This window comes from Anguilla rostrata, chromosome 1 (genome assembly GCF_018555375.3).
Source record: "Anguilla rostrata isolate EN2019 chromosome 1, ASM1855537v3, whole genome shotgun sequence".
Taxonomy (NCBI): domain Eukaryota; kingdom Metazoa; phylum Chordata; class Actinopteri; order Anguilliformes; family Anguillidae; genus Anguilla; species Anguilla rostrata.
Genome location: NC_057933.1, coordinates 76243384 through 76269317, shown reverse-complemented (window position 1 = coordinate 76269317; position 25934 = coordinate 76243384). Strand labels below are relative to the sequence as shown.

The window sequence follows — 25934 nt, the reverse complement described above, 5'->3', positions numbered from 1 at the left end:
AACTGACTCAGTGCAGGGTCGATGGTATGGGCTCTTGAATACACCTGGACATCAAAATAAAACAGAATTAATCACAACAAAGATTAAAGCATGAAGCAGTGACAGTACCTCTTTCCACATCTCACTTCTGTGTTTACTGACATCTCCGGCCCCAGGCAGGTCCACCAGCACAACCCCCTCCAGTAGAGCTGGAGACGTTGGCAAGGAGATGGTGATTCGCTTCACAAGAGGCCAGAACGTCTTTGATTTTTTATCACTCCGAATGTAGCATCCAATACTTTCAGACAGTTCTTTGGCCTGTAGAGAGGTTATAGGAGCATGCATATTCATTAAAATACACTGAAATATATCATTTTCTTAAAAAGAGGAGAAATCAAAATAAGCAGATATTCTGTGACAATATGGACCTGTCCTACATATTGAAGAAATGTTACTGTACATAAGACTCACAGTGTCAAAATTCAGAGTCCTTGTGCCAGTCCCCCGAATCTTTGAAAACTCTTTGGCCCCCACCAATTCACTGCAACTTTTCTTCAGTCCCTCTTCTCCATAAATGGCTGTGATCTTTTCTCTTGCTACTTTTATCATTTCATCATCTTCTGCAGTTTTTTGTTGGCCATTGTCTTTTTCAAGTAATTCCACCAGGAATTGTAGTTCTGATTTCCAGTCCTGAAATAATCATTTCTTAATCATCAACATGTATTATCATTTAGTCAACATGTAAGAGTACACAGAGCATGATGGAGTTGATTTGTTTACAGAAGCTATTCATGGTTGAGTTTCTATATTAGCCTTCATGTTAATTCTGTTAATTCTATTTCTTTATGTTTTGTGACTGGACTGTATGAGGATTGCAGCGCTATAATTAATTTCCTGTTTTGTGTTCATCTGCTTACCTCTGGGCTGATGAATTCAATATCAGCTTTGTATTTTCTGGAATCTGTATTGGCTTGCAATTGCACAAAAATTGAAGTGAAGGCTTGCATGCTTCCTGAAGGCAGAAACTGGTTTTCATTTACAATTGCGTTGATCAGTGAGCTCTTCCCTACTCCCGTCTTCCCAAACAGTCCAATGTAAATTTTCTCTTTTTGGTCGTATTTTTTAAAAACTGAGATCTTCTTTCTGCAGTGTAAGGACAAGGTTCTTCATTGGACAGATACAATAACTTTGGGCCCAATGAACATTACTTGTGTTTACAAAAAGTACTGAAGTTACAGACAGCATTTGCACAACTACATGTAATCTACCTTTACCTGCCTAAAAGGCTATAAAAAATGAAGGAATTATGTGCCAGCCAAACCATTGCCACATGTGAGCCTGTGACAGAACTGTTAATTTTCTTATACGGAAGGTAAATGATTCATCTTGTTTTAAAAAAACGAAATAATATATCGTTGGCATTGACAAGGAGCAGTAACAACCTAACAAGTTCAACACGTGTGCTGTTCATTCATTGCAATTACATTGACTTCATGTTTTGAACTAGTCTTTTTTTAAAAAGTGTTTACACATGTAATGAGTTCCAGATGAAAGTATAAATTGTTAGGGGGGCAGCTGAATCGCTCATTCAGTTAAGGCGCCACACCACATTGTGATGCATGGATGGCCACTCCCTGGATGAATTGGCTGTGCAGTGCTGACAGTGCTCCATAGTTTGCTAGAATTGTTCTGGGTATGGACAGGGTTCAGTCAGTCCGCGTTTTATGTTTCATCACTATCTACAGTGCCATGAAAAACTATATTCCTCTTCTTGATTTCCTCTATTATTGCACATTTGTGGTTTCAGATTTAAACTAAATGTGATATTAGACAATGGGAAAGTGAGTAAACGCAAAGCACGTTTAAAAAATTGCTTAATTTATTTACTGAAAAAAGTTATAAAACACTCATATCACTCCTGTGAAAAAGCAATTACCCACTAAATTTTTCAATCAACCAATTAACTGAAATAATTTGATAATTCGATTCAGCTGAATACAGCTGAATTCAACTGAACACAGCCACGCTTGATTGCAGCCAGCCCTGTTGAATCTAAACCTCATTCATATTAACTGTACCATCAGAGTGAAGTGGTCACCACAAAGTTCCTACAACCACACTATCCCACGATCAACGGAAATTGCGGAAGAGATGAGAAAAAAAGTTGCTGAAATGTATCAGTCTGGAAAGGGTTACAAAGCCATTTATCTCTAGATAGAGAACACTTGTAAGAGTGGTGAAGAGAATGATCCAAAACACAAAAAAGCAAGTCCACATCTGAATGGCTGAAAAGAAACTAAATGTAACTTTTGAAGTGGTCTATTCAAAGTTGTGTGATGCTGTGGCAGGACCTGAAACATGCAGCTCATGCAAAAAAAAACCTACCAATGTGTCTATTAAAGCATTTCTGCAAAGAGGAGTGATGTGAAAGACTGATGTCAAATTATAGGAAGCGTTTGGTTTCAGTTATTTCTGCCAAAGGTGGTGCAACCAGTTATTGAGGTTAATTTTCATTTAATTTAATTTTCCTTTTTCATTAATTAAATGAATTAATAATATAAAAATGTGTTATGTTTTACTCATGTTCCTTTTGTGTAATATTACATTTTGTCTAAAGATTTAACCATTTAGTGTGATAGTCTGATAAATATGCAATAATAGAGAAAATCAGGAAGGTAGCAAATACTTTTTCACAGCACTGTAGGTGCATGCGCTGGTCGATCAGGCGACCATGGGCTGCATGGTTTTCCTCTGACTCTAATCTGAGTTTAGCTGTTGTCTCGTGAAAAGAAGTAACTGGTGACACCATCTGCGGTTGCAGGTAATTGGATATTTGGGTGGTAATTAGACAGTACATTGCCTGCTGAATTTATCTATAAAAAAGTAAATAATAAATAAAGGTATAAATTGTTTTATATCAGAAGAACTTTTTACTTTAGGTCTTCCAGAAATTGCATGCTCTGTCTCTCTCTGGTGGTAACATTTTTCAGTTTGGTGTAAACCTCAGATATGGCTTGTTTTCCATCTTCTAATGCATCTTCACCTGTTAAGATACAGTGGGTATCACTGTGAAAAACATGCATTATACAGTTGAATTTTACAGATAAAGGGAAAAACAAGTGTTCTGACGGTGAAGGGTTCTGGTGGCTCCGTACTGATATGGACTATATTTTGCTGCCATGGGTTGGGAAGTGTTTTGAAAGTAAATCAATTACTCCTAGATTACAGACTTTCTGTGGTTTTTAAGACATCTTTAACTCCAATATGAACAGGAACTTAATGTATTTAAGTTTTTTTCAGATTCTACATATTATTGGTAAAAATGACACCAATAACACATTCAAGAAAATGTGGATTTTTCAAAAATGTAAGTAACACTCTTATGTAGGTAATCAATTTGCAAAAACCTGTGAAAAATGAAATATTTGGGACATGTATGTTTCTTGAATCCAATTTCAGTATATGGTCATTTTTGATTTAGCATAGTGCCCTTGAATCCTAATCCTATCCTAATATAAAATATAAAGGCTGTGAATGGTTAAGTTCACTATTAGCTACTGTAGATTATAAAAGAAAACATAAGACACTCACAGGTTGAGAGAAGTTTTTCCGTCTCAGATGAAAACACAGACTGTCCGTTATTTTTCAGCTTTCTCTTCTTTGATTTCCGATCATCATTCCCACCGAACTTTCGTTTACCTCTCTGAGGAGCTGGAAAAGTATGTGTGTTTGGTAGGGGTGAACAAAAAAGAAAATGTTTGTGTGTTTATGTAAATGACTTCTAAACATCATATAACAGACCTCTAACACATATATTCACATAAACTAGTGACGGGCACTGCAAGCACTTGTATGCATTTACCACACAGAAATTAATTTACAGTATATTAGCAGCCTCCAAAGAATCCAAGACTAAGAAACACAAGAAACAGTTTTCCCAGTATGCATAGTGAAAACTTGAACAGTTTTTTTGTATTTTCAGCGTAGTTCCCATTACCCACCCCAAACTTCCCTTCTTTACAGTGCTTTAATGGAATCATCAGGGCTAAACATGCTGAAGCCATAATTTTAAGTCTCATTGACCACAGCATATACTAGCTTTGCTGTGTGATACAGTATGTTCATGTTTCACTGCAGTTCACCAGTTTTAAACCATTAATTTTTAAACAGTACAAAACATTTTATTTTCTGAATGAATTTGGCAGCATATTTCAAGCAAATCTGTATTATCTTGTGTGTTGTAATGTTACATATTTATATCCTGTTTGAATGCCCCCAAAAACTTCACTTACACTCCTTGGATTCTTCCACTTGCATGTCAGCTGGTCCCATTGATCTTTCCCCATCGTCACCCAATTGTTGCTTTCTTACTTTAAGAGAACATTGAAAGTTTTATGTCAGGTCTTTGAATTAAAAGATTTTTTGAAAATTATGTCAAATTATGTAAAAGAAACATAAAAATATTTATGTTACAGTAAAAGATAATGTTAGCTAGTCTGCTCAATGTAAACAAACACCAGAATTTTACCAGCGATTTTCTGTAGTTGTGGTGCCTTGCTAGTTTACTCCGGTAAGTCTACACAATCTATTTTACTCACACAGAGAAACACTTACCACATTTATATGGCCCCAGATTTAGTCCTCCGGTTATTGTGTCAAGCTCTCTGATCCAGTAGAGTTCCCTCTCATCTAATTCTTTGGAACCATTGACATGCTCAATTGGATATACAATCAGATGATCAAGGTGATGGTCTTCGCTGTTGAAATGATCAGGGATTGGCCGATGTTGGCGCTTTCTGATGGAAGTTCTGTGACCAGTGAACCTTTTTTGCAGTGTGGACACAGTCTTCCCAACATACTGCACTTCACATTTTTCACACTGGATGATGTAGATGACACTTGGTGTCTTGCATGTCAGATGTTGGGTGATGTTGTAATGTTTTCCTGTAGCTGTGCTCTGAAATTTATCAGCGCCCTTCCATATGTGCCCGCAGCAGATGCATCCCTGGGAATTACACGTGTCAACGCCCGTACAAGCGCCTGCAGTCCCGGAAGAAGGACCTGCTTGAGCCATGGGAGCAGTCTCTGGAACAGTCTCCTCTGTTCTGTGTTTCTCTGAGGGGAAAATGGGGTGAAAGAAAATTATGTATGTGCGTACTTCCACATGGTGTTAGTTATGTGACTCTCCTTTATTTGTCTATTAAGTCTAACTGTGAGGTTAATGACATTTTTTTTAACATCATTGACATTTGGAGTAAATATGTACATTTACTATGTTCCTGGAGTTTATAGTGTCAGTCACCTTGATTCAATCAAAGAGATTTAGACAAACCAAATTTAATTTTATAAGATTCTGCCAAATGCTCAGATTTGCACGTGTAGGGAGATGGAGCTTTTGTTTAAGGACAAATGAGCTTCAATCCAGAGAATCTGTCTTCTTGTCTCCAACCTTAAAATCCTGACCATTTTAAGATAAACGCAATTAATATACTGAAATTAAAGAAAAAAATTAATTTGTCCTCATTCTACATTTATGGATGAAGTAATTAAGTAATTTAGTTTATTTTTCTTACAGTTGATGGTTTATATAGAAAATGATTTTCAGATATTAATGCTTAGCAGACTTCCGAATGTTTCTAATCCACCATGGTTTTAGTTAAATGTTCTTGTGTTGATAATTTACTGATCACTTACATTCACTGGTCTTCAATCATGATCTGAGTAAATTGAATCAGGTCAGCATAGTGCTGGGCTAGAATAAAATCCTACTCTACCCTGACGCTGACAGTGTTACCTTCTAAACCAAAATATTGATTCTGTGAAAACATATTTATGAGTTTGTTTGTCAGATAGACACCAAACCCTCATGATTGCTATCTTTTTTTCTAGTTTGCAACATTGATATAGCCGATAATGGATTGCACTGGTTGATTGGCATACTGTTACAGTTGTTGGATTACAACCTTTTTTGGGAATGAACACGGAGGTTTTAAATTCTTGGAGCTCCATTTGGATATCATGGATATTATATCAACAAACAATGTGTAGCTTGTTTGTGTGCAAGACAGTGACCCAAAGTCAGTATTGTACTGAATAGTGTTTATTGTAGTATCACCTGAAGAAATATATTGCATGACTTAAAAAAAAAAAACCTATGGTAAATAGGGGCTTGCTCCAATTTGTGACCGAATACATACTTTGAATACATGTTTCAAAATTAGATTTTTTTCAGTTTTTCGGTCATGACACAGGCAGGGACTCAATCGCAGACCACGGCAGAATTCTCAGTTAAAAACAGTTTATTAAAACTCAGTCCAAGACAGCAGGCAAAAGTGAATAATCCAGGCACATGCAGAGATCGTAACCAAAAACAGTCAGAGGCAGGCGGATAATCCAGACAGCAGGCAGAGACAAAAACCAGGGACAGGCAGAGATCAAGCACGGGTACAGGCAAAGCAGGCAGGCAAACGATCCAAAATCCGTAAGGCAAAAACAAGGTCGGAATAATCAGGCAGAAGTCATACACACAAAAACTACCCTAGAAACCAGGCTGGACCAACATGCAGGAACAATCTGGGACGAACTGACAAACTAAGGTAAGACAGGCAGTCTTAAATAGGCAGAGGGCAACGAGGGAACAAGGAACAGGTGAGTGGGATAAGGGGTAACAGGTGAGTGGGATAAGGGGTAACAGGTGAGGGGTGGAGTCCAGAGCACATGGTGATGAAAACAAAAACAAACACTGACAGGTGTTGGAAAACATGGGAGCCACAGTTCTACCCTTCTGAGGTGTCTCACATTGTAGTGGGACAGCTGCAGATAGGATTGATTGTTTACCACCACACTCAGTTAAATTGACCTTTTATCACACCCTTTGTGCTACATCCTCTCCCTTTGGTATGCAGTATCCTCTACCCCCTACTTCAGTCCAACTTCCCCACACCTTGTTTCTTCCCCCCCCCAATGTCTGATTACCTCGCCCCCCCTTCCCCATTCACACCCTTTGTGCTACATCCTCTCCCTTTGGTATGCAGTATCCTCTACCCCCTACTTCAGTCCAACTTCCCCACACCTTGTCTCTTCCCCCCCCCCCAATGTCTGATTACCCCGCCCCCCCCCCCCCCCCCTTCCCCATGATGTGTTTAAAGATAACCATTTGGCCCTTTGTTTCCTTGAAGGAACAGGGTATAAGTATTCACTGTCTCCGTCATTTGTCGGTTCTGTGTTTATCTGTACTTGGGTAACAGACCCACTAGTTCCTTTGCTACATTAAACAACCTATTTTGAAACGAAGACGTGCCTGCATTTATTTTTCTACTTACAAAAGTACGGCGGAATAAATTGAACTCTTAAAAATTCCACAACAGGTAGGGGGAAAACAAAAACACAAAGTCCATAAGGGAGTACTGACATTTTCATTGCGAAGTACAGAATCAGAGTTACAAAATGAGGTATCACTTCATGAGATTAAGTAAAAATTTCTGGAGATAAGACTGTTTGATTATTATGTTTTTGCAAAGCACAGATTACGTTGTGGATTTTGCCCTTTCTGATCATAAAATACACCCTCAAACCAAAAAATATTGGATGCAATTTTTTATATTTGTGTATTCTCTTACCAGTGCATATTGAATAATTTTGATTAGGATAGTGTTTAGACCATAATACGAAAGTATGTTTAACCATTTATTTAGCTTTAATCCCTGAACTTTTTTCATTCTTCTATCAGTCTCTCCTGAAAGAGTTTTCTCTAACCCTCATCAACTTTTCTCTATTTTCTCTTCTCTCCTCAGCGTGCCACCTCCTCCACCCCAGTCTTCCTTCACTGCAGATGACTTTGCAGCATTCTTTGACGAAAAGATTGCAGACATCCGCAGCTCCTTTGCCCCCTCTGCGCCCTCTGTGCCCTCCGCCCCCTGTTTCTCCACATTTTCTCTCCTCTCAGACTCTGAAGTTTCCCAGCTTCTGCTCACACACCGCCCTACCACCTGCGCCCTCGACCCTATCCCATCATCTCTCCTCCAGGCAATCACACCAGACATCCTCCCTTGTGAACTCCTCCCTATCTTCTGGATGTTTCCCCTCATCCTTCAAGAGGGCCCACATCACCCCCCTGCTGAAGAAACCCACACTAGATCCTTCAGTCATTCAGAACTACCGCCCGGTATCTCTCCTCCTTTCCTATCCAAAACACTTGAACGTGCTGCATCTAACCAACTCTCTGCTTTCTTCTCTCAGAACAACCTGCTTGACCCCCACCAGTCTGGCTTCAGGCCTGGCCACTCGACCGAGACTGCACTCCTCTCGGTCAGTGAGTCACTCCATGCCGCACGAGCAGCCTCCCTCTCCTCTGTCCTGATTCTTCTAGACCTCTCCGCTGCATTTGACACTGTGGAGCACTCTATCCTCCTGTCCTCCCTGGCAGCAACAGGGATCTGCGGCACAGTCCTTGACTGGATTGAGTCTTACCTCTCTGACTATTCCTTCCAGGTTGCCTGGGCAGGTAAGGTATCACCACCCCGTCCCCTCGCCACCGGAGTTCCCCAGGGCTCAGTCCTCGGTCCCCTTCTCTTCTCCTTATACACCAGATCCCTTGGCCCTGTAATATCTGCCCATGGCTTGTCCTATCACTCCTATGCCGACGACACGCAACTCTTTCTCTCCTTCTCCCCATCGGACACACAGGTCCCTGCCCGCATCTCCGCTTGCCTGAGGGACATCCAGAGCTGGATGGGCAATCACCACCTGAAGCTCAACCCGGGAAAGATGGAGCTAATCTTTATTCCTGCTCTATCCTCTCCCCTCCTCGACTTTTCCATTTCCCTAGGGGACACCTTAGTGACATCATCACCCTGTGCCAAGAATCTCGGAGTGGTGATGGACAACAGGCTGTCCCTCTCCAAGAACATCGCAGCAGTAAGCCGGGCATGCAGATCTTTCCTGTATAACATCCGGAGAATCTGCCCCTTTCTCACCACCTACTCAACCCAGCTCCTGGTCCAAGCAATGGTTCTATCCCGCCTGGACTACTGCAACTCTCTTCTGGCTGGACTACCGGCATCTGCCACCAAACCCCGGCAACTCATTCAGAATGCTGCGGCTCGTCTGGTCTTCAACCTCCCCAGACACTCCCACGTCACTCCCCTGCTCACTACCCTCCACTGGCTGCCTGTTATAGCTCACATCAAATTTAAAACATTGGTCCTAGCATACCAGGCAGTCAAGGGATCAGCCCCAGCATACCTCCACAAGATATTCAAACCCTACATGCCAGCCAGATCCCTCCGTTCTGCTACCTCAGGACGCCTAGCACCTCCCCCTCTTCACACCTGCACTTCCAGAACACATCTTCTGTCTGTTCTGGCCCCACGATGGTGGAATGACCCCCCTGTGGAGGTCAGAACAGCTGAGACACTGACCCATTTCAAACGACGACTGAAGACTCACCTCTTCAGGCTGCACCTCTCCCCATCCCTCCCTACCCCCCTGTAAATGACTGTAAGCTTAGGGTTGTAACTAGGCAGCTGTTTCGTAGGTGACTTAGGTGCATTAACTGTCTTAACAAGGCTACTGCTTGTATTTTTTCCATAGACTGCGTTGTTGCTGTTCTCGTTGTGTTAGTGTTAATCAGTTTAACCTCCAGGGTCCAAGTTGAACTATGCGGTTGTTCCCTGCACTTGGACCGGTACTTCTCTCTAGGGTTTTCGTCATACTTGTTCCTGCTTATGGTTATAGCTACACTTTGTTGTACGTCGCTCTGGATAAGAGCATCTGCCAAATGCCTGTAATGTAATGTAATGTAATGTAATATCTTCCACTTTTTAAATATTTTTTCGGCATGACTCCCCAGTATCATGTAACTTCACAACACTGATAACTGCTCTTCCTATTGAAATATAAGAACAATACTTCAAAAAAAATTATTAAAAGATATTTACTTCCTGCATCGAGATATGCAGGAGCTGGAGACAGCTGCCGTTTGCCGGTTCCATGGATTCCTATGGGAGCTGCTCAAAGGCGCATGAAGGCAATTCATGGATGCAGCCATGTTTGACTATGGGCCGTTGGCACCAGAGGGTGCATACTGGGTACTTAAACGTTAAGGATCATGGTAAACAGAGAAATTACGTTAACCAGTGGGGGTGCGCTCCGAAAAAGCTTTCAAATCATCTGACAAACTGGCCACTGAACTGTGGGCCACGTGCAATTTTTTTTTGAGTTCTGACTTTAAAGTCAGAACTCAAAACAATCTTTCACGTTACCCTAATCCTCTTCCGTAGTGGTTGGTCTATCACAGCACACAAACAAATTTTTGCTCTTACTGAGCGCATTGAACTATGAGTTAGCCAAGAAATAATGTAATCTTTGTAAATGACGTTTATCATCTTCATCATTACCATTTCACCTTAATCAGCGCCATAGCATCATTTGAAATATAATTTAAGAGCAAATTAAATATAGCTATTCTTATTTTCAAATTTGTGTTGGCCTATTTATTTTTCATATGTGATTAGTCATCATCAGGACCATCATCATGCAAAGACAGAAATACTACAACTAAAACATTTTTAAAGATATCAGGCTATTAGTAGCAATATCAGAATGAAAATGTTGTGAAAATAATATGGTGGAATCAGCATAATAGAATTTTAATGTAAGAGCCACACATTCCAGCTTTATTACTCATCATTTATTTATTTGTCACCAGTCATGACCATGAACAATGGGCACAAGAAAATTATGGCAGGTAACATAATTGTTAGTAATATTCATATATCAAAATAACAATATAATGAAAACAATAATGGCGGTGGATTCATGTAATCCTAGGTCGTGGTTTAATACTATTCTGATACATCGGTTCTGTGCAAGCAACTCTGAATTCAATCCTTTTCTCGATGAGTCAATAACAGCCTCATAACCATTCATGCGCGGGTGTGCTCGGTGCTCATCCAAGCACGTGCGTGCGCTGTGGCATAAAACCACACAGACCAAATTGGAATTAACTAAATCGTATATCTTCTTCTGTGGGACTCAGAAACAAAATTGGTACCTGGTGAGTAATTAGTTCAGTGAGAAGAATTTTTTTTACAGTCTCTGGTAGCTACCCGCTGTCTCCTTTGTCTGCCCCCAAATGAATTTGCATCTCCATATTGGTGGACAAATGGCAGACTGGGGGAATGTGCCAGTACCCGCCCATTATCTATCATCCATCAATCCATCCATCCATTATCTGTACCTGCTTATTCCTGGTCAGGGTCAGCGGGGGTGCTGGAGCCTATCTCATTGTACATTGGGCGAGAAGCAGGAATACACCCTGCACAGTTTGCTAATCTATCGCAGGGCACACACATCATTTACACACACTCTATGGGCAATTTAGAATCTCCAAGAAGCCTAACCTGCATGTCTTTGGACTATGGGAGGGAACCAGAGTACCTGGAGGAAACCCACCCTATCTGTTATGTGACTGTTAAATAGCAGTGAAATGACTGAAGTTGGTAACTGGATGGGGGAAAACTCTGGAATACTGAGGCTGAGTCTTGCATAAATGGAGGGATATAAAATAGAACCTTGTTCAAGCAAGAGGTTGATTTGGTAACTATACTGTGCAGCCATCTGTCATCTCTGTCAAATCAATCAATGAATAATAAAAATAATCTGGTCCGGTTAATTTATTAACGATAAACCTTATCTGCGTAGCTGTTCTGGCTTCAGTTTTAGGACACAACAAACACTGTGTACTGACAGACACTGGCGTTAGTAAGATAAATTCACAATAACGTCCCATATATGTTGAAGTGCAAAATGAACAACTGTTTCAGGACGTGGCACAAAACTAAGACAACTACGTCACATCACGCTGACCAATGAACAGAGGCGTCCACCACAGAAGAAGCCTTTGGCCCTGCCATGGCTCCTCCACTTGCCTGCACATAGAGAACAATCCCATTTGGCACTCTGACAGAAAGTTGCATGAGGAATGCTGGCAAATTTGAACCTGCCCTACCCCTCAACCCTGAGGCTCAAACTAGTGACTTAGGGCCCATCCTTTCAGGCAGCTGAAATTATGACTTTTTTGACCATTAAATCCTGTCTTTGTCCTACAATTTGTATTAGTACTTCTAATGCAAGTCACAGGTTGACAGAACGCATCTGGCCTCATCCACCAGGGGTAGACAGCTTCACTTTTTGAACATGTCTGTGCTGTATATACACAATATGCCCAAAAGTATCTGGACACCCCTTGGTCTGAGGCTGTTTTTTCATGGTTTGGGCTAGGCCCTTAGTTCCAGTAAAGGCAAATCTTAATGCAGTGACATTCTAGATGATTCTGTGCTTCCAACTTTGTGGCAACAATTTGGGGAAGGCCTTTTCCTGTTTCAGCAAGACATGCCTCCTGGCATACAGCGAGGTCCATACAGAAATTATTTTGTTGAGAGTGGTGTGTAAAAGTTTGACTGGCCTGCACAGAGCCCTGACCTCAACCCCGTCCAACACCTTTGGGATCAATTGGAAAGTGCGAGCCAGGCCTAATCGCCTAATCAGTCACTAACCTCACTAATAGTCTTCTGGCTGAATGGAAGCAAATCCCTGTAGCAATCCTCCAACATCTACTTGTCCTTAAACAGAGGCCCCTCCTCCTTCTTGTGGCACAATTTTCAGGCCACACCTTTTTCTGTTTCTTACATTTCAGACCATATGAGCATTTGGCAGAATCGTATAAGCTTAAGGGCGGTTTGACTGAGTCTTTTTGATTGAATAAACAAGACTGACTGACACTATAAACTCAAGATAAAACGGTTTTAAAAATGGGGATCATACGTTATCAGGCACTAGATGCTGTCATATTTGTTGTTATAAAAGTAACAGTACAGTACAATACAGTAAGGTGCTGCATATTTGACTTTGTTGAGACAGGAAGTGTGTTATGTGATTTTAAACCTGGTAGCCAGATAAGTTTGGTTAACACTTTATAATAATGTCTGTTAATAGATCATTAGTAAGGCATTTGCTCATTATTTACACACAAGTTAAAAATAATTATTCCTACATTTACAAACATCTGTAAATGTATTAATTAATATTGTTATTTAATTAATGTAGTTAAGCATTATTTCCCAACTATTTCACAATAATTGTTACCAAATGATTAACTGTTATTGAAGTTCATGCATAGTTCATGCATAACTGTTATCGATATTCATGCATAATTTGTTGAACACAAAATATATTGAAAAATTACTTCAAACAAACAATAAAAATGCAATTTCGGAGCACAGCATTCTCAACACATCTCAGTTTGGCTAAAAACAAGAGAATATTAAGTGTGTAGTTTAGCATACTCTACATTCAGCACTGCAGGCAAAGTTTCTCATCTCTGCCAATTCATTTTACAAAAATATTCTTATTCTGCCACGAGCCAACAGACGTGTAAATAAAGAGCCTAGCACTGTATGAACAGAACTGGATACACTTAACCAGTTTCGATGATATACAGTGTAGTAATTAAATATACAGTAAATCTTTGACCGTTGACGGACTCACCAGTGTTTCAAGGTAGGGAAAAAATCATGTAATCTTCACTTGTTGTTTTTCAAGCCTTCCAATAAGTTTGGAAGGAAGTTGCTCTCTTTTATCATCTCCTTTCTGTTCAGCAAGTTTTGTTTTCTACAGTATATCCCGCCCATCCATAACTGGTTTGTTTTTTTCATTAGGGTGTGTCCATACATTGGCACATAATTCACCTTTTGCTAAACTAGTTTCCATAGAACAACTCTGATATCAGAGTAAAATATGTTTGTTGCCAGAGTTTAAGCAAATCGTTGTCTCTTATGTCCTTAAGTAAGGAACTGATCTGTTGTCGGAGTGACAGAAGGCTCAATAGTGTTCATGTAATGAAATTTTTCTGAGGCCAGAATTTTGATTGGTTTAAGACTACGGAAGGTCTTAAGGGGCATGGGTCATGAAGGAAATATTGTTACAGACATGAGGACAGCAGAAGATTAGCTGCTAGCTAATAAACACACTTTTCAAATGTGTGTCTGGGAACTGAAGGAAATTATGAATGATTAGCACTAAAATTACAAAAAAAAACTGCAACAACTGTGTAATGTATATGGGTTAGGTTTTGTGTGTGTATTGTGTGTGCGTGCATGCTTGTGTGTGTACACATGTTTTTGTATTGTGAGTGTGAGTGTGTGTGTGTATGTGCATCATCTCCTTCCCTCTTTCTCTCCTACTTAGTTCCACACAACATTTTGTTCAGCAAAGAGGCATCTCAGGCAAAGCATAAGAGTGTGTGCGTGAGAGAGAGAGAGAAAGAGAGAGAGAGAGAGAGAGAGAGAGAGCGGCCAGTATAATATTTTCTCGTCACTGAATCCAAGACAGACAACACATCCTTTGGAGGAGGGAAGGACAAGAAGAAATAGAGAAAGTGACAGATCAAGTAAGAGAGAGAGAGAGAGATCTAGGTAGACAGAAATAAGGAGGGAGGGAATGTAAAAGAGGACGTTTCTTTCCACAGTGGAGGAAGGGAATCATAACGCTGTCCTGCAGACTGAGGGGTAACAGACAGATCTCCACCTGCCTGCTGCACACTTCCACAGTAAGTAGCATCTGCAGCTCTGTGCTTTCAGTGGAAGGAAAGAGGGAGAGATGGGTGGAGGATGTGTAAAGGCATTGGTAGCAGCTCTGAAATTTTATTCATATGAAAAAAACAGGAATGGACAGGATGAGTCAGGTTTATTTCTCAACTGCAGCATTTTTCCCCTCCTCTCTTCTCTCCCAGTGCCTTTTCCCTGCATCTTTCCCTCTTTTATTCCCTTCACTGCATCTCCGCCTCTAACTCTCTACCTTTTCTCTCATTTTCTGATATTCGTGTGCATGTTCATCCACCTTTTTTTTTCCTCTCATGAATGTGAAAGTTCTGATCCTCGGACCGTAAATGTCTTAGCCAGAGGCACTTAAGCCTGTCGTATGCAAACACACATCATGGGCTTGTTGCACTCTGACTAACAGCTGCTACCGGGAGAGAATGTTCACCTGGAAGGGAAAGTGCTGGTGGTCCTGGAGATATTTGATAGTCTGAAAATCAGCATTTACTGGTTAACCAGGAAAACTACCATCCCTATTTTATCATGTTTGGGTCCTTTTATTAATAAAATACACCTATGCATCTAATTTTCCTGTCCCCAAGTCGTCTACACTTGAATCACAGACTCCTGTGACTGTTTGGGAATCCTCTTGTGTTCTTCATTGAGCCACATTGTTTGTTCATTGTGAGGTGGTGATTGTGCTTATTTCACCTTTACTTGATCAGGTAGGTCAGCTGAAAAGGCACTGCTCATGTGTGCTGATGACCCATGGGTAGCTGAGTCTGTAACTCAGCGGTTGCTGGCTTGATTCCCACGCGGGGCTCAGCTACTGTGCCCTTGAACGATGTCCTTAACCCAGATGCTGCATGTGTAGTAAATACATTTTAAAATGGATGGCATGGAAAATGGTTGTCGATTGAGGATTTATTTGGTCACCTGGCGGTCTAAAAGCACACAAAAGGGTCCCATTGGTTGATGGCTCCCTCCCATGGCAACAGTCCCAGCCCCCCAACCACCCCCCCCCCCTCCCCCCCACCCCTCACTGCAGTCACTCTGCCCTAGTTATGGTGAACACGCAAATGGCTTGGGGAAGGGAGGGGGGTGGTAGGAGAGGGGGGATGCAGCATTTTGCCTCGGCCCTCCGGCCCCAGACACGGGTGGCTGGTTTCAGTGCTCTGTCTGTGATTGCCTCTTGTTGCTATGGGCAGAGCAAGGAAGAGTCGGTTGCCAGGAGCTTCACCCTGGCAACTGCACGCTCCCATGTGCTTCAAGCACTTATTTTTTTTTAATTGTCCAATAACATGAAGAATCTTTCCTGAGGAAACAAACAACCCCCACATGTTTTTATGGAGGCATTAGTGCCAGGGGAGCAGAATCTGGCCTGGACTAAACCACTTTCCCTCCAATATGGCCCTGACTAAACCCCTTTTCTTCCAATCTGGCCTGGACTAAACCACTTTCCCTCCAACCTGACCCTGACTAAACCACTTTCCCTCCAACCTGACCCTGACTAAACCACTTTCCCTCCAATCTGGCCCTGACTAAACTAGATTCATGGAAGCTGACTTCATATCGACAAAATAAGAAAGCACAAGTTCAAGTAAATTAGTCACAAGCTTTTTTAAATTTGTATTTCCTTGTTGGCTAGTAGTATCTCGTAAGAAGGCTTTAACCCTTTTAGGTGCGAGATCACAAATATGTGGTTAGAATGTTCTTAAATGTCGTAATGTGGGGTCTTTGGACCAGTTGTTTACAAGCTGTAGAATGATTTACCAAATGACTCATTCAAACACAATGCAATACTGGCTTCACACGTCACATGGGTTTTTGGAATAATGTTTTTTTTTTTTTAGTACTCCGGTTTCCTCCCACAGTCCAAAGACATGCAAGTAGGCTAATTGAAGACTCTAAATTGCCCATAGGTACTGTATGAGCGTGTGAGTGAATGGTGTGTGTGCCCTGCAATAGATTGGTGACGTGTCCTGCCTCTCGCCCAATGCCCGCTGGGATAGACTCCAGCACCCCCCGCGACCCTGACCAGGAATAAGCGGTTATAGATAATGGATGAATGGACGGACGGATGGATGGATGGTTTTGTTTTTGCCCTTTCCCCAGAGGAAGATAAAACAAGATTTCTTCATTGTCCCAAGACGTGTGGAATTTCCAGACTAGAACGAGCTCCATTAAACACCAATGTGAGATTTTCACTATTTTCTTCTGCTTCTCAAATAATTGCCGTGTTCTGGATTTACTTTCACTTCAGTTCACTTTTTATTAGCCCAAAATGAATGAGATAAGTGCCAGATGCAAGGAGAGAACCCCGTGTGAAGTCTACCAGCATTGTTTCTTACGTTCTTACCTCTTCTTCTCAAATCGTCCATGATTTTTCTTAGATTGACCTAGGCCCTTGCTCTTCATCTCTCCTAAGGGGTGGATTGGGAGAAACAGCTCAGCATCCTCAAAACAAGAATCTCATTAATTTCTGCAGATATAAAGACTATTGTAAGCGGCAGTTTCTTCCTGTGGGTCCTGACGTCGCCTGCATATAGAAATGGTTTCTGAGGCGTGATCTTGGCCAGAGGAAGAGGCACTCAAGACTCAAGAAGCCTCGTTTGTGAAGCCCCACTGTGTATTCTTACCTATGTCTCCAAATGGACCGAATTCATTTAGATTCCACAAGCCGATCAAATTATATGTTCTCATCAATGCTTGAAAGGTCAGGAAGCATTCTTCTGCAACAAACAAAAGAAGAGAAAAGACACGAATGTGCGCACGGCCGTACACACGCACACGCACTTATACACACATACACATACACCCACGCACACACACACACGGACTTATACACACATACACATACACCCACGCATACACACATACACATACACCCACGCACACACACACACACACATGCATACACACACACGCATTTATACACACACACATGCATACACACACACGCATTTTTACACACATACACATACACCCACGCACACACACACACCCACACATGCACACACGTGTATGTACACACACGCATGCATATATGCACACACACCCATGCACACAAACACACGCCCACACAAACATACACACACACAACGAGGCTTCTCGAGTCTTGAGAGTGCATATACACACACACGCAAATGTACACACACACACATACGCACTTACATTCACGCCACACACACACACACACACAAACCCACAAACCAGCCTCATCTTAACTGTCACAAAATCTAGCCGCAATAAGGCAGGAAGGAGGTAACTTAGCAACAGCCTTTCCATTGCTGGCTTCAGTCCAAAGGGAATCTTTATTTTTCCATCATGTTTTTCTATTCAGTTTTTTTCTAGGTGTGGAGTGCACCTGCCAAATCCGACAAACAGGCTGTTGAGCTACAGCAGAGTCAGGTCATTTCATTAGCCGTGCAGTCTAATGTGTGAATGCCTGTCAGGCAGAGCTTAATGGATAAGAAGACTTGTGCCTGGATTCAGCTCGATGTCACATCACTACAATGTGTATTTTTGTTCAGGTCCAGATGGTAATACTCCAAGCCCAAGCCTTTGTCTGCTGTAGTTCACCTGCATGATCACCCTATATGCCACTATCTTTGTTGATCTGCCTGTAACTCTACCTGTCATTACCTGTCATGCATATTTGGGGTGACGAGCAGTTACCTGTCTTTCTGCCTGTAAGGCAAGGCAAGGCAAGTTTATTTGTATAGCACATTATACACAGAGGCAATTCAAAGTGCTTTACATAAAATAGATAAAAAGGAAAGAGCATAAAACATAGTAAGTAAAATTATAAAAGACATAAGTGTGTAGAAGTACAAAAGAAATAAACTCTGTAGCTGTAACTCTGCCCGTTACTCTGTCAGGGGTGTGCTCCTCTCGTGAACTCTACTCTGACTCTGACTGTGACTCAACCTGTTACTCTGACTGCTACTGTACCTGTTACTTTTCCATTACTCTGACTGTTACTCAACCTGTTACTCTGACTGTTACTGTACCTGTTACTCTTTCATCACTCTGACTGTGACTCAACCTGTTACTCTGACTGCTACTGTACCTGTTACTCTTTCATCACTCTGACTGTTACTCAACCTGTTACTCTGACTGTTACTGTACCTGTTACTGTTCCATTACTCTGACTGTTACTCAACCGGTTACTCTGACTGTTACTGTACCTGTTACTCTTCCACTACTCCGACTGTTACTGTACCTGTTATTCTTCCACTACTCTGACTGTTACTGTACCTGTTACTGTTCCATTACTCTGACTGTTACTCAACCGGTTACTCTGACTGTTACTGTACCTGTTACTCTTCCACTACTCCGACTGTTACTGTACCTGTTATTCTTCCACTACTCTGACTGTTACTGTACCTGTTACTCTTTCATCACTCTGACTGTTACTCAACCTGTTACTCTGACTGTTACTGTACCTGTTACTGTTCCATTACTCTGACCTGTGAGTCAACCTGTTACTCTTTCATCACTCTGACTGTGACTCAACCTAATACTGTACTGTCACCCTGTCACAGTTGTGGAGCACACAGTTCATTACCTTCCTCTGGATGACTAACAGACAAAAGACCAAAGAAAAAGAAAACGTAATTATGGCTGGGAGCAATCGCACACCTGCGAGTCCCCAGTGAACCCAGTCCCACGGAAACAGGCCTTACGCGGTGTAAAATAACCGGACAGACATGCCGGCTGGGTCTAATGGCAAAGAACTGCAAAGTGCACAGTCGGGGGTTGCGTCATATGTCTGTTTACAGAAGAACCATCTGTTTTTCAAAACTGCGTAGCTTTGTTCTGTTGAGGGCAGGTCACCACTTTGAATGCCAGTTGCACACACAGTGGCCTTTTCATTCATCAGACAGGACATTGGCTTCTTCTCTTTCAGTTTATCTGTGCCCCATTTCACAGTATATAAATAAAAGCGGGGGGGGGAGGGGGAGAGAAAGTGCTCTACGCAAACATGAGCACGTGCTCATGAGTTTAAAAAGTTAGGAGCACACTAATGCATCTCAAATGGTAGATGTGCTCCTAAGTTACTTTTCCAGTTAGCACACATCAAAATGGCAGCACTGTGGAGCCCTGGTGAACACTACCCTGAGGGTGGCTTTGGGTAATTTCTGTCAATTTCTTCAGATTACAATGAAGCCTTTTGAAATAAAGCCATCCGCTGGCAGCTACCTGGCCTGGGTTTGCGACGTGGTGGCAAAAAAAAAGAGAAAACAACGCGCTCGTGCACTTAACGCACAAGCCCTCTAATCATACGCTACAGCAGAACAGGCACAGCACCAGCACACCAACCACATCACACTCGCCAACAAGCATCACTGCACACCTGTAGCACAGCAGCACGCAGCAGCCTAAAAAAACTGTAGCGCTAACAGAAAAGTTTGTTACTCTCCCTGTTACTCTGCCTCTTACTGTACTATAACTGACTGTTACTCTGCCTGCTACTCCACTGTAACTCTACCTGTTACTCTGCCTGTAACTCTACTGTAGCTCTTCCTCTAACACCCACCTGTTACTCTACCTGTTACTCTGCCTGTAACTCTACTGTAACTCTTCCTCTAACACCCACCTGTTACTCTACCTGTTACTCTGCCTGTAACTCTACCTGTTACTCTGCCTCTTACTGTACTATAACTGACTGTTACTCTGCCTGCTACTCCACTGTAACTCTTCCTCTAACACCCACCTGTTACTCTACCTGTTACTCTGCCTCTTACTGTACTATAACTGACTGTTACTCTGCCTCTTACTGTACTATAACTGACTGTTACTCTGCCTCTTACTGTACTATAACTGACTGTTACTCTGCCTCTTACTGTACTATAACTGACTGTTACTCTGCCTCTTACTGTACTATAACTGACTGTTACTCTGCCTGCTACTCCACTGTAACTCTACCTGTTACTCTGCCTGTAACTCTACTGTAACTCTTCCTCTAACACCCACCTGTTACTCTACCTGTTACTCTGCCTGTAACTCTACTGTAACTCTTCCTCTAACACCCACCTGTTACTCTACCTGTTACTCTGCCTGTAACTCTACTGTAACTCTTCCTCTAACACCCACCTGTTACTCTACCTGTTACTCTGCCTGTAACTCTACCTGTTACTCTACTGTAACTCTACTGTAACTACCCGTAACGCTACCGTAACTCTACCTGTAACTCTACCGTAACTATCTGTAACTCTACTGTAACTCTACCTGTTACTCTACTGTAACTCTACCTGTTACTCGACCGTAACTCTACCTGTTACTCTATCTGTAACTCTACTGTAACTCTACCCGTTACTCTTCCTGTCCAGGTCCAGCTCGCCGTCCCGCTGCCACAGGAAAGAGCGCAGCAGTGTCCTCCAGTCACCCGGGGAGGGAATGCAGACGCCGGCCTCCATGGTGACGGGGATCGTGTGCGCCCCCTTGGGGCTGGTGCTGGTGTTCACGGCGGCCATCACACCGCAGTGGCGGGAAGGGCGGGCGCGGCTGGGCGTGGCCAGGGCCGGCGGGGCGGAGGCCACGCTGCTGCGCTCGGACGGGCTGTGGGAGAGCTGCCTGCAGGTGGTGGAGTCGGAGCTGAAGCAGTGCTGGCCGGCCGCGGGGGCCTACCAGCGGGACGGGCGGGTGCGCTGGGCGCGGGGCCTGACGCTGGGCTCCCTCTCGCTGTGCGGCCTGGGCATCGCGCTGGCCAGCCTCGGGGTGCGCTGCTGGACCGACTTCCCGCTGCGCAACGTGGCAGGGGCCAGCGGGGTCCTGATCGGCCTCTCCGGCCTGCTCAGCCTGGCCGCCCTGGCCCTGTACGCCCACAACCTGCGGGCGCTGGGCCTGGGGGCGGAGCCTCCTCCCGCCCCGCCCCCGCACGCCTACATCTCCGCCCTGCTCCAGCTCTCCCTCCGCCCCGCCGGCTCGCTCTATTTCGGCTGGGTCGGGGGGTGCGTCCAGGTGCTGGGCGGGGCCGCCCTGGTCCTCAGCTTCAAACGCCCCTGCTGCTCCTCCTGCGCGCGTCCGGCGGCGTCCCCCGAGGACGTGGAGGCCTACGAGATCAACTGCTGAACAGCGGACGGCCTGCCGGACCAGACCGCATCTCTTTAACATGGCCACACCCCCAGCTGATGTTTCTGGGAGGTTTCTGCCGAAGTGCAACATTCGATCACGCATGGCGGCGGCGGCGGCGTCTGAGGTATTCTGAGCGGGCAATCGCACCGCCCCCTGTTGGCTCAAGCCAGAGTCAACTGACTTTTTTTGCGAGGGACTGGACCGCGGGCTTGTCCTGAGAAAAGAATTAACCTTGTGCAAACTCTGCCTCCCATTTTGCCTTAAAGTTGGGACCATTTTCAAACTAAAAGCTTAAAAACTGTCCTACTTTTTAATATACCTCACATTATTGGTTGGGTGGTCATTTTAAAATATTTTGTACAGGTTTAATACAGAGTTTTTATCTTTGGACCGCTAAGGAGTGGCTCATCTCCTGTAATATATATATATACACTGCCACTGTACCTTTGAGCATTGCTTCAGTGAAATACGTATTTTTATGAAAGGTTGATATGTAACGATTATGTAAGCATTTATTGTGTAAATTGCTCTCGCTGAAAGTGACTGCTGAAATTAAAACGTCAGAGGGCGCCTGGGTGGCCTGTCCTGCTTAAAGAGTTATTGTTAGCGTAATGACCGATTCCACAGTGTGGCTGAAAACCCCTGTAGCACAACAGACAATTGCCCGTAGCATTGCCGATCTAGGAAAGCTTGTAGTCGGCAAGATTTCTCTCAACTCAATCTCATTCTCAACTTCACCTCATTCTTGTCTCAACCTCATCTCAACGCAACCTAATCTCATTCTCAACTCAACCTAATCTCATTCATAACTCAATCTCATTTTATTCTCATCTCAACCTAATCTCATTCTCAACACAACCTAATCTCATTCTCAACTCAATCTCATCTCATTCTCAACTCAATCTCATCTCATTCTCAACTCAGCCTACTCTCATGCTCAATCACATCTCATTCTCAACTCGAACCTCATCTCATCCCATTCTCAGTCTCATCTCAATCACATCTCTTTCTCATCTGAAACACCTCATTTAAATTTAAATTAAAATTTGTTTGGAAATACTTCGTAAACACAAACTTTGACTGTTCCTCTATTGCGCGTGCCGAACATTGGTCCGAAGAGACAGGATTTTAAATGGATAAACGACTTATCCAGATAGTTCACTTTGGTTCACAATTATTTTGTGTATTTTGTACATGATGTGAAAGTATACAGTATTGCATTTGTTTAATTTAGGCTGTCTGTAGTTTGAGTTGTGACACGGGGTTGTGACCTATGGGGTGTGGGCTGTCATTTCATTGGTGTGTTCCCAGTAAAAGACAAGCTGAATTTTATTGCTTATTTAGATTGTTTTGTTCTGCATGGCTCTCTGATGATCTCTGTCTAAAGAGTTTTTTTTTTTTTTGAAACCCCAGCAACAAGCTATATCATGTGTCACAATTAATCACTGCAGCATACAAACTCTTACAAGTTGAGAAAGAACATTGAAATTCGAGCTAAATTATACACATCAGATCAGCGGAAAGGGCTTATAATAGCCTAGTGTCCAGGAACAGACGTCAGTAATCGCAAATGCAAAACTCGGGCTGCTTTACGGTAACCATGGAAACTGGACAGACATCAGTGCTCGGTTACAGGAGAGCAAACAAACCCCATCTGTGAAGCGGTGCTTCAGGATCCAGCAGCGACGGTGCCGAGGTCACAGCTGCGGAGCACACCGTTCATTATCCCCCCCCTTTGGCTAGTCAACACAAAGGACAAAAAGAAAAAAATAATTTGTGGATGGTAAATTAGGGACCTGAATACAGGACGGTTTTCGCCTTGGATGGGGGGAAAAAATGCGATCGTTAAGGCCAGGAGGAATCACACACAGGAGACCCCCAGTGAACCCAGTCCCGCATAACTTAAAATTGGTTAATACATCTACGGGCGCCATGTTGGAGATCCTGGGTCAGGCCACACCAGAATAAAAACATTTCCATAACTGCCAAAGCTGTCCCTCCCAAAATTGCACATAGTAATTCACTCTGTATATCACTATCAGCTAAATGAAAGTCAATAATTAGCTACGTTACATTACATGCATTATGCATGCATACAGGCATTTGGCATTTGGCTCTTATCCAGAGCGACGTACAACAAAGTGTATAACCAAAACCGGGAACAGGTGCGTTGAAAACCCTAGAGGGAAGTACAGTTCCAAGTGCAGGGAACGACCGCGTAGTTTAACTTGGACCCTGTATCTTAATCTGATTAACACAATAAAAACAGCAACAAAGCAGTCTATGCAAATAAAACAAGCGATAGCTGAGTAGGCACAAGTGCAATAATTAAGTCAACTAAGATAAACAGCTTACCTAGCTACAACCCTGAGATTACAAAGTCAGTTATTAGAGACTACAGGGAGGTAGGGAGGGGTGGGGAGAGGTGCAGCCTGAAGAGGTGAGTCTTCAGTCGTCAATTGAAGGTGGTGAAGAATGTTTCTGCTTTTCTTCTTTAATCAGTCTTTGCGTTAACGCTCTCAACTGTGGTGCTACCGTTGCCATGTCATTATCTGACGTTTCGCCATCACTGCTTGTCCATTCATCATTACAAGCCAAGATAACATGCTTCCTCTCCTCGTAACGAGGTGGGGCAGAAGGCTGAACTGGCCTTGCGGACACCCCACTCTCAGGAGCCAACAACTGTGCATTCTGCAAACGTCAAAGCTGTTCTTTTAATGCAATTAGTTCTGCGTCTCTCGGCCGTATTTGCTTTAACACTGTTCAGTTCTTCGGCTATATTTTTAACTTTTTCTCTTTCAATGTCAAGGAGGCGGTCTGTTTCATCCTTGGCATTTCTCTCATCCCGCCTTTGCATATGACTGACAATAAGCAAAACAAGGGGGAGTTTACGCGTTCATCAGGCACGCGTTGGAATTTCCCGTATGTTTTCTTGATTTCATTCAAACTCCAAACCTCATCTTCGTCAACATGAAAATCATACTTATTTCCGATGTATTTTTCAATGTCCCCCAAATAAGACTGAATAAAACCCTTTGTATCCTTAATAAGGAAATCCACTTAAGGGACTGCCTTTCCACCTTTCTCGGACGTGGGAGTATAGCTCTTATCACGTTTCCCAAACATGACTTTAGTCACAAACGTAAAGTTACCGACAACTCAAACTTCAACTTCTCAAATTATAAAAAAATTATTTTCGTATCACTCACCAGGAGGACAACACAGCTGCTATCTTTTTTTTTTTGTAAATTAAAACAGACTACCGTTTCTCTCAAGGTCATGCTATACACAAATGGCACAACTTCATATTAGCACTCAATTGTAACAATTTATTCAACTTGTGTTTTTTAGGACTCTGAAATTAAACAACACAACTGCCAAAGTTAACACTGTGAACTGTGATTCTTTACCAAGATATATATATTTTTAAAACGCATAAGCTATTTTAAATAACGGTATACCGGGCACAAGAACGTACAAAATACTACATTAAACATTAACAGGCTGGAGAAGTTCCGTTGTCGAGGGGGGCCACGTCGCTGGAAGCGCCTTCTGGGGGGAAAGAACAGACTGGAATGGGGAGCTGGCACATAGAACTGAGAGGGAGTGACGCTAGCATCGCTCCAAGTGCACCCAATTAACAATTGAAAACCTGATTCAAATAATGTGCTGAGTACTCTAATTCAGTCAGAGTGCCTACTAATCATCGCCAACAATAAGGCCAAGTAGCCAATCTATCAATTCTAAGCATCAAAAAGCGCCAGATAGTTACCTAACACTATAAAGAGTTAACACAAGGAATCTAACACGGTACGTAATTAGCAAAAGAAACCAGATACTTCACACACTCTAGCAGGACGGATTTCAGTAGCTCTACGTGCCTGGACGAATTATACAATTACTGAGCTGTGAAGTAACTTATTAGGTAGGCTGATGTTGCATTACTATTTTTTTAATTTTTTTTTTTTTGGATTGAGTGATTGGATTGTAGCTTTTTTTAAAAATTGGATAGGTAGCTGCAAGATGATTTTTTATCTGCGACCTCCAAAGTGCCACTTGTCAAACAGCAGGTGTCACTGTTTCACATTTTTTAGGAGAGTCGTGCAAGTTTAGTTGGCTACTTCAAATTAGTCTACTGTTTATCCATCAAAAGCTTGGCTTAACTGCATCCAGACTACTAACATTAGGCGTCAAGAAATTGTCCCCCACTCAGTGAAATCGGAGATGAAGACGCTGTATCGTTAGTGGGGAATAACAAGTTTACTATTTGCTTCTTTC

General features: G+C 42.7%; 2 protein-coding genes across 5 annotated transcripts in view; one reads left to right on the top strand and one right to left on the bottom strand.

The window, feature by feature from the left end:
• The window catches only part of LOC135235847 (nuclear GTPase SLIP-GC-like), an 89516-nt gene extending 75891 nt beyond the window's left edge, over nucleotides 1–13625 (bottom strand). For all 4 annotated transcript variants that reach the window (XM_064301748.1, XM_064301758.1, XM_064301769.1 and 1 more), the window contains exons 1-8: nucleotides 13528–13625; nucleotides 4594–5094; nucleotides 4272–4349; nucleotides 3571–3690; nucleotides 2914–3022; nucleotides 897–1122; nucleotides 451–669; nucleotides 109–297 (exon numbers count right to left, since the gene is read on the bottom strand). In XM_064301748.1, the coding sequence (XP_064157818.1) occupies nucleotides 109–297; nucleotides 451–669; nucleotides 897–1122; nucleotides 2914–3022; nucleotides 3571–3690; nucleotides 4272–4349; nucleotides 4594–5053 (1401 nt within the window). In that variant the 5' untranslated portion in view covers nucleotides 5054–5094; nucleotides 13528–13625. The remainder of the gene's footprint in view (nucleotides 1–108; nucleotides 298–450; nucleotides 670–896; nucleotides 1123–2913; nucleotides 3023–3570; nucleotides 3691–4271; nucleotides 4350–4593; nucleotides 5095–13527) is intronic.
• A 222-nt stretch (nucleotides 13626–13847) lies between these two features.
• On the top strand, nucleotides 13848–22988 carry cldn23l (claudin 23-like). The gene is made up of 3 exons (XM_064301785.1): nucleotides 13848–14428; nucleotides 14507–14587; nucleotides 20912–22988. Exon 3 carries the CDS (start codon nucleotides 20979–20981, stop codon nucleotides 21651–21653), a length of 675 nt encoding a protein of 224 aa, XP_064157855.1. The 5' UTR covers nucleotides 13848–14428; nucleotides 14507–14587; nucleotides 20912–20978; the 3' UTR covers nucleotides 21654–22988.
• Nucleotides 22989–25934: the final 2946 nt, after the last annotated feature.

Excerpts from the sequence above, each read along its gene's own strand:
- cldn23l (XM_064301785.1), top strand. The coding sequence starts at position 20,979 with ATGCAGACGCCGGCCTCCATGGTGACGGGGATCGTGTGCGCCCCCTTG.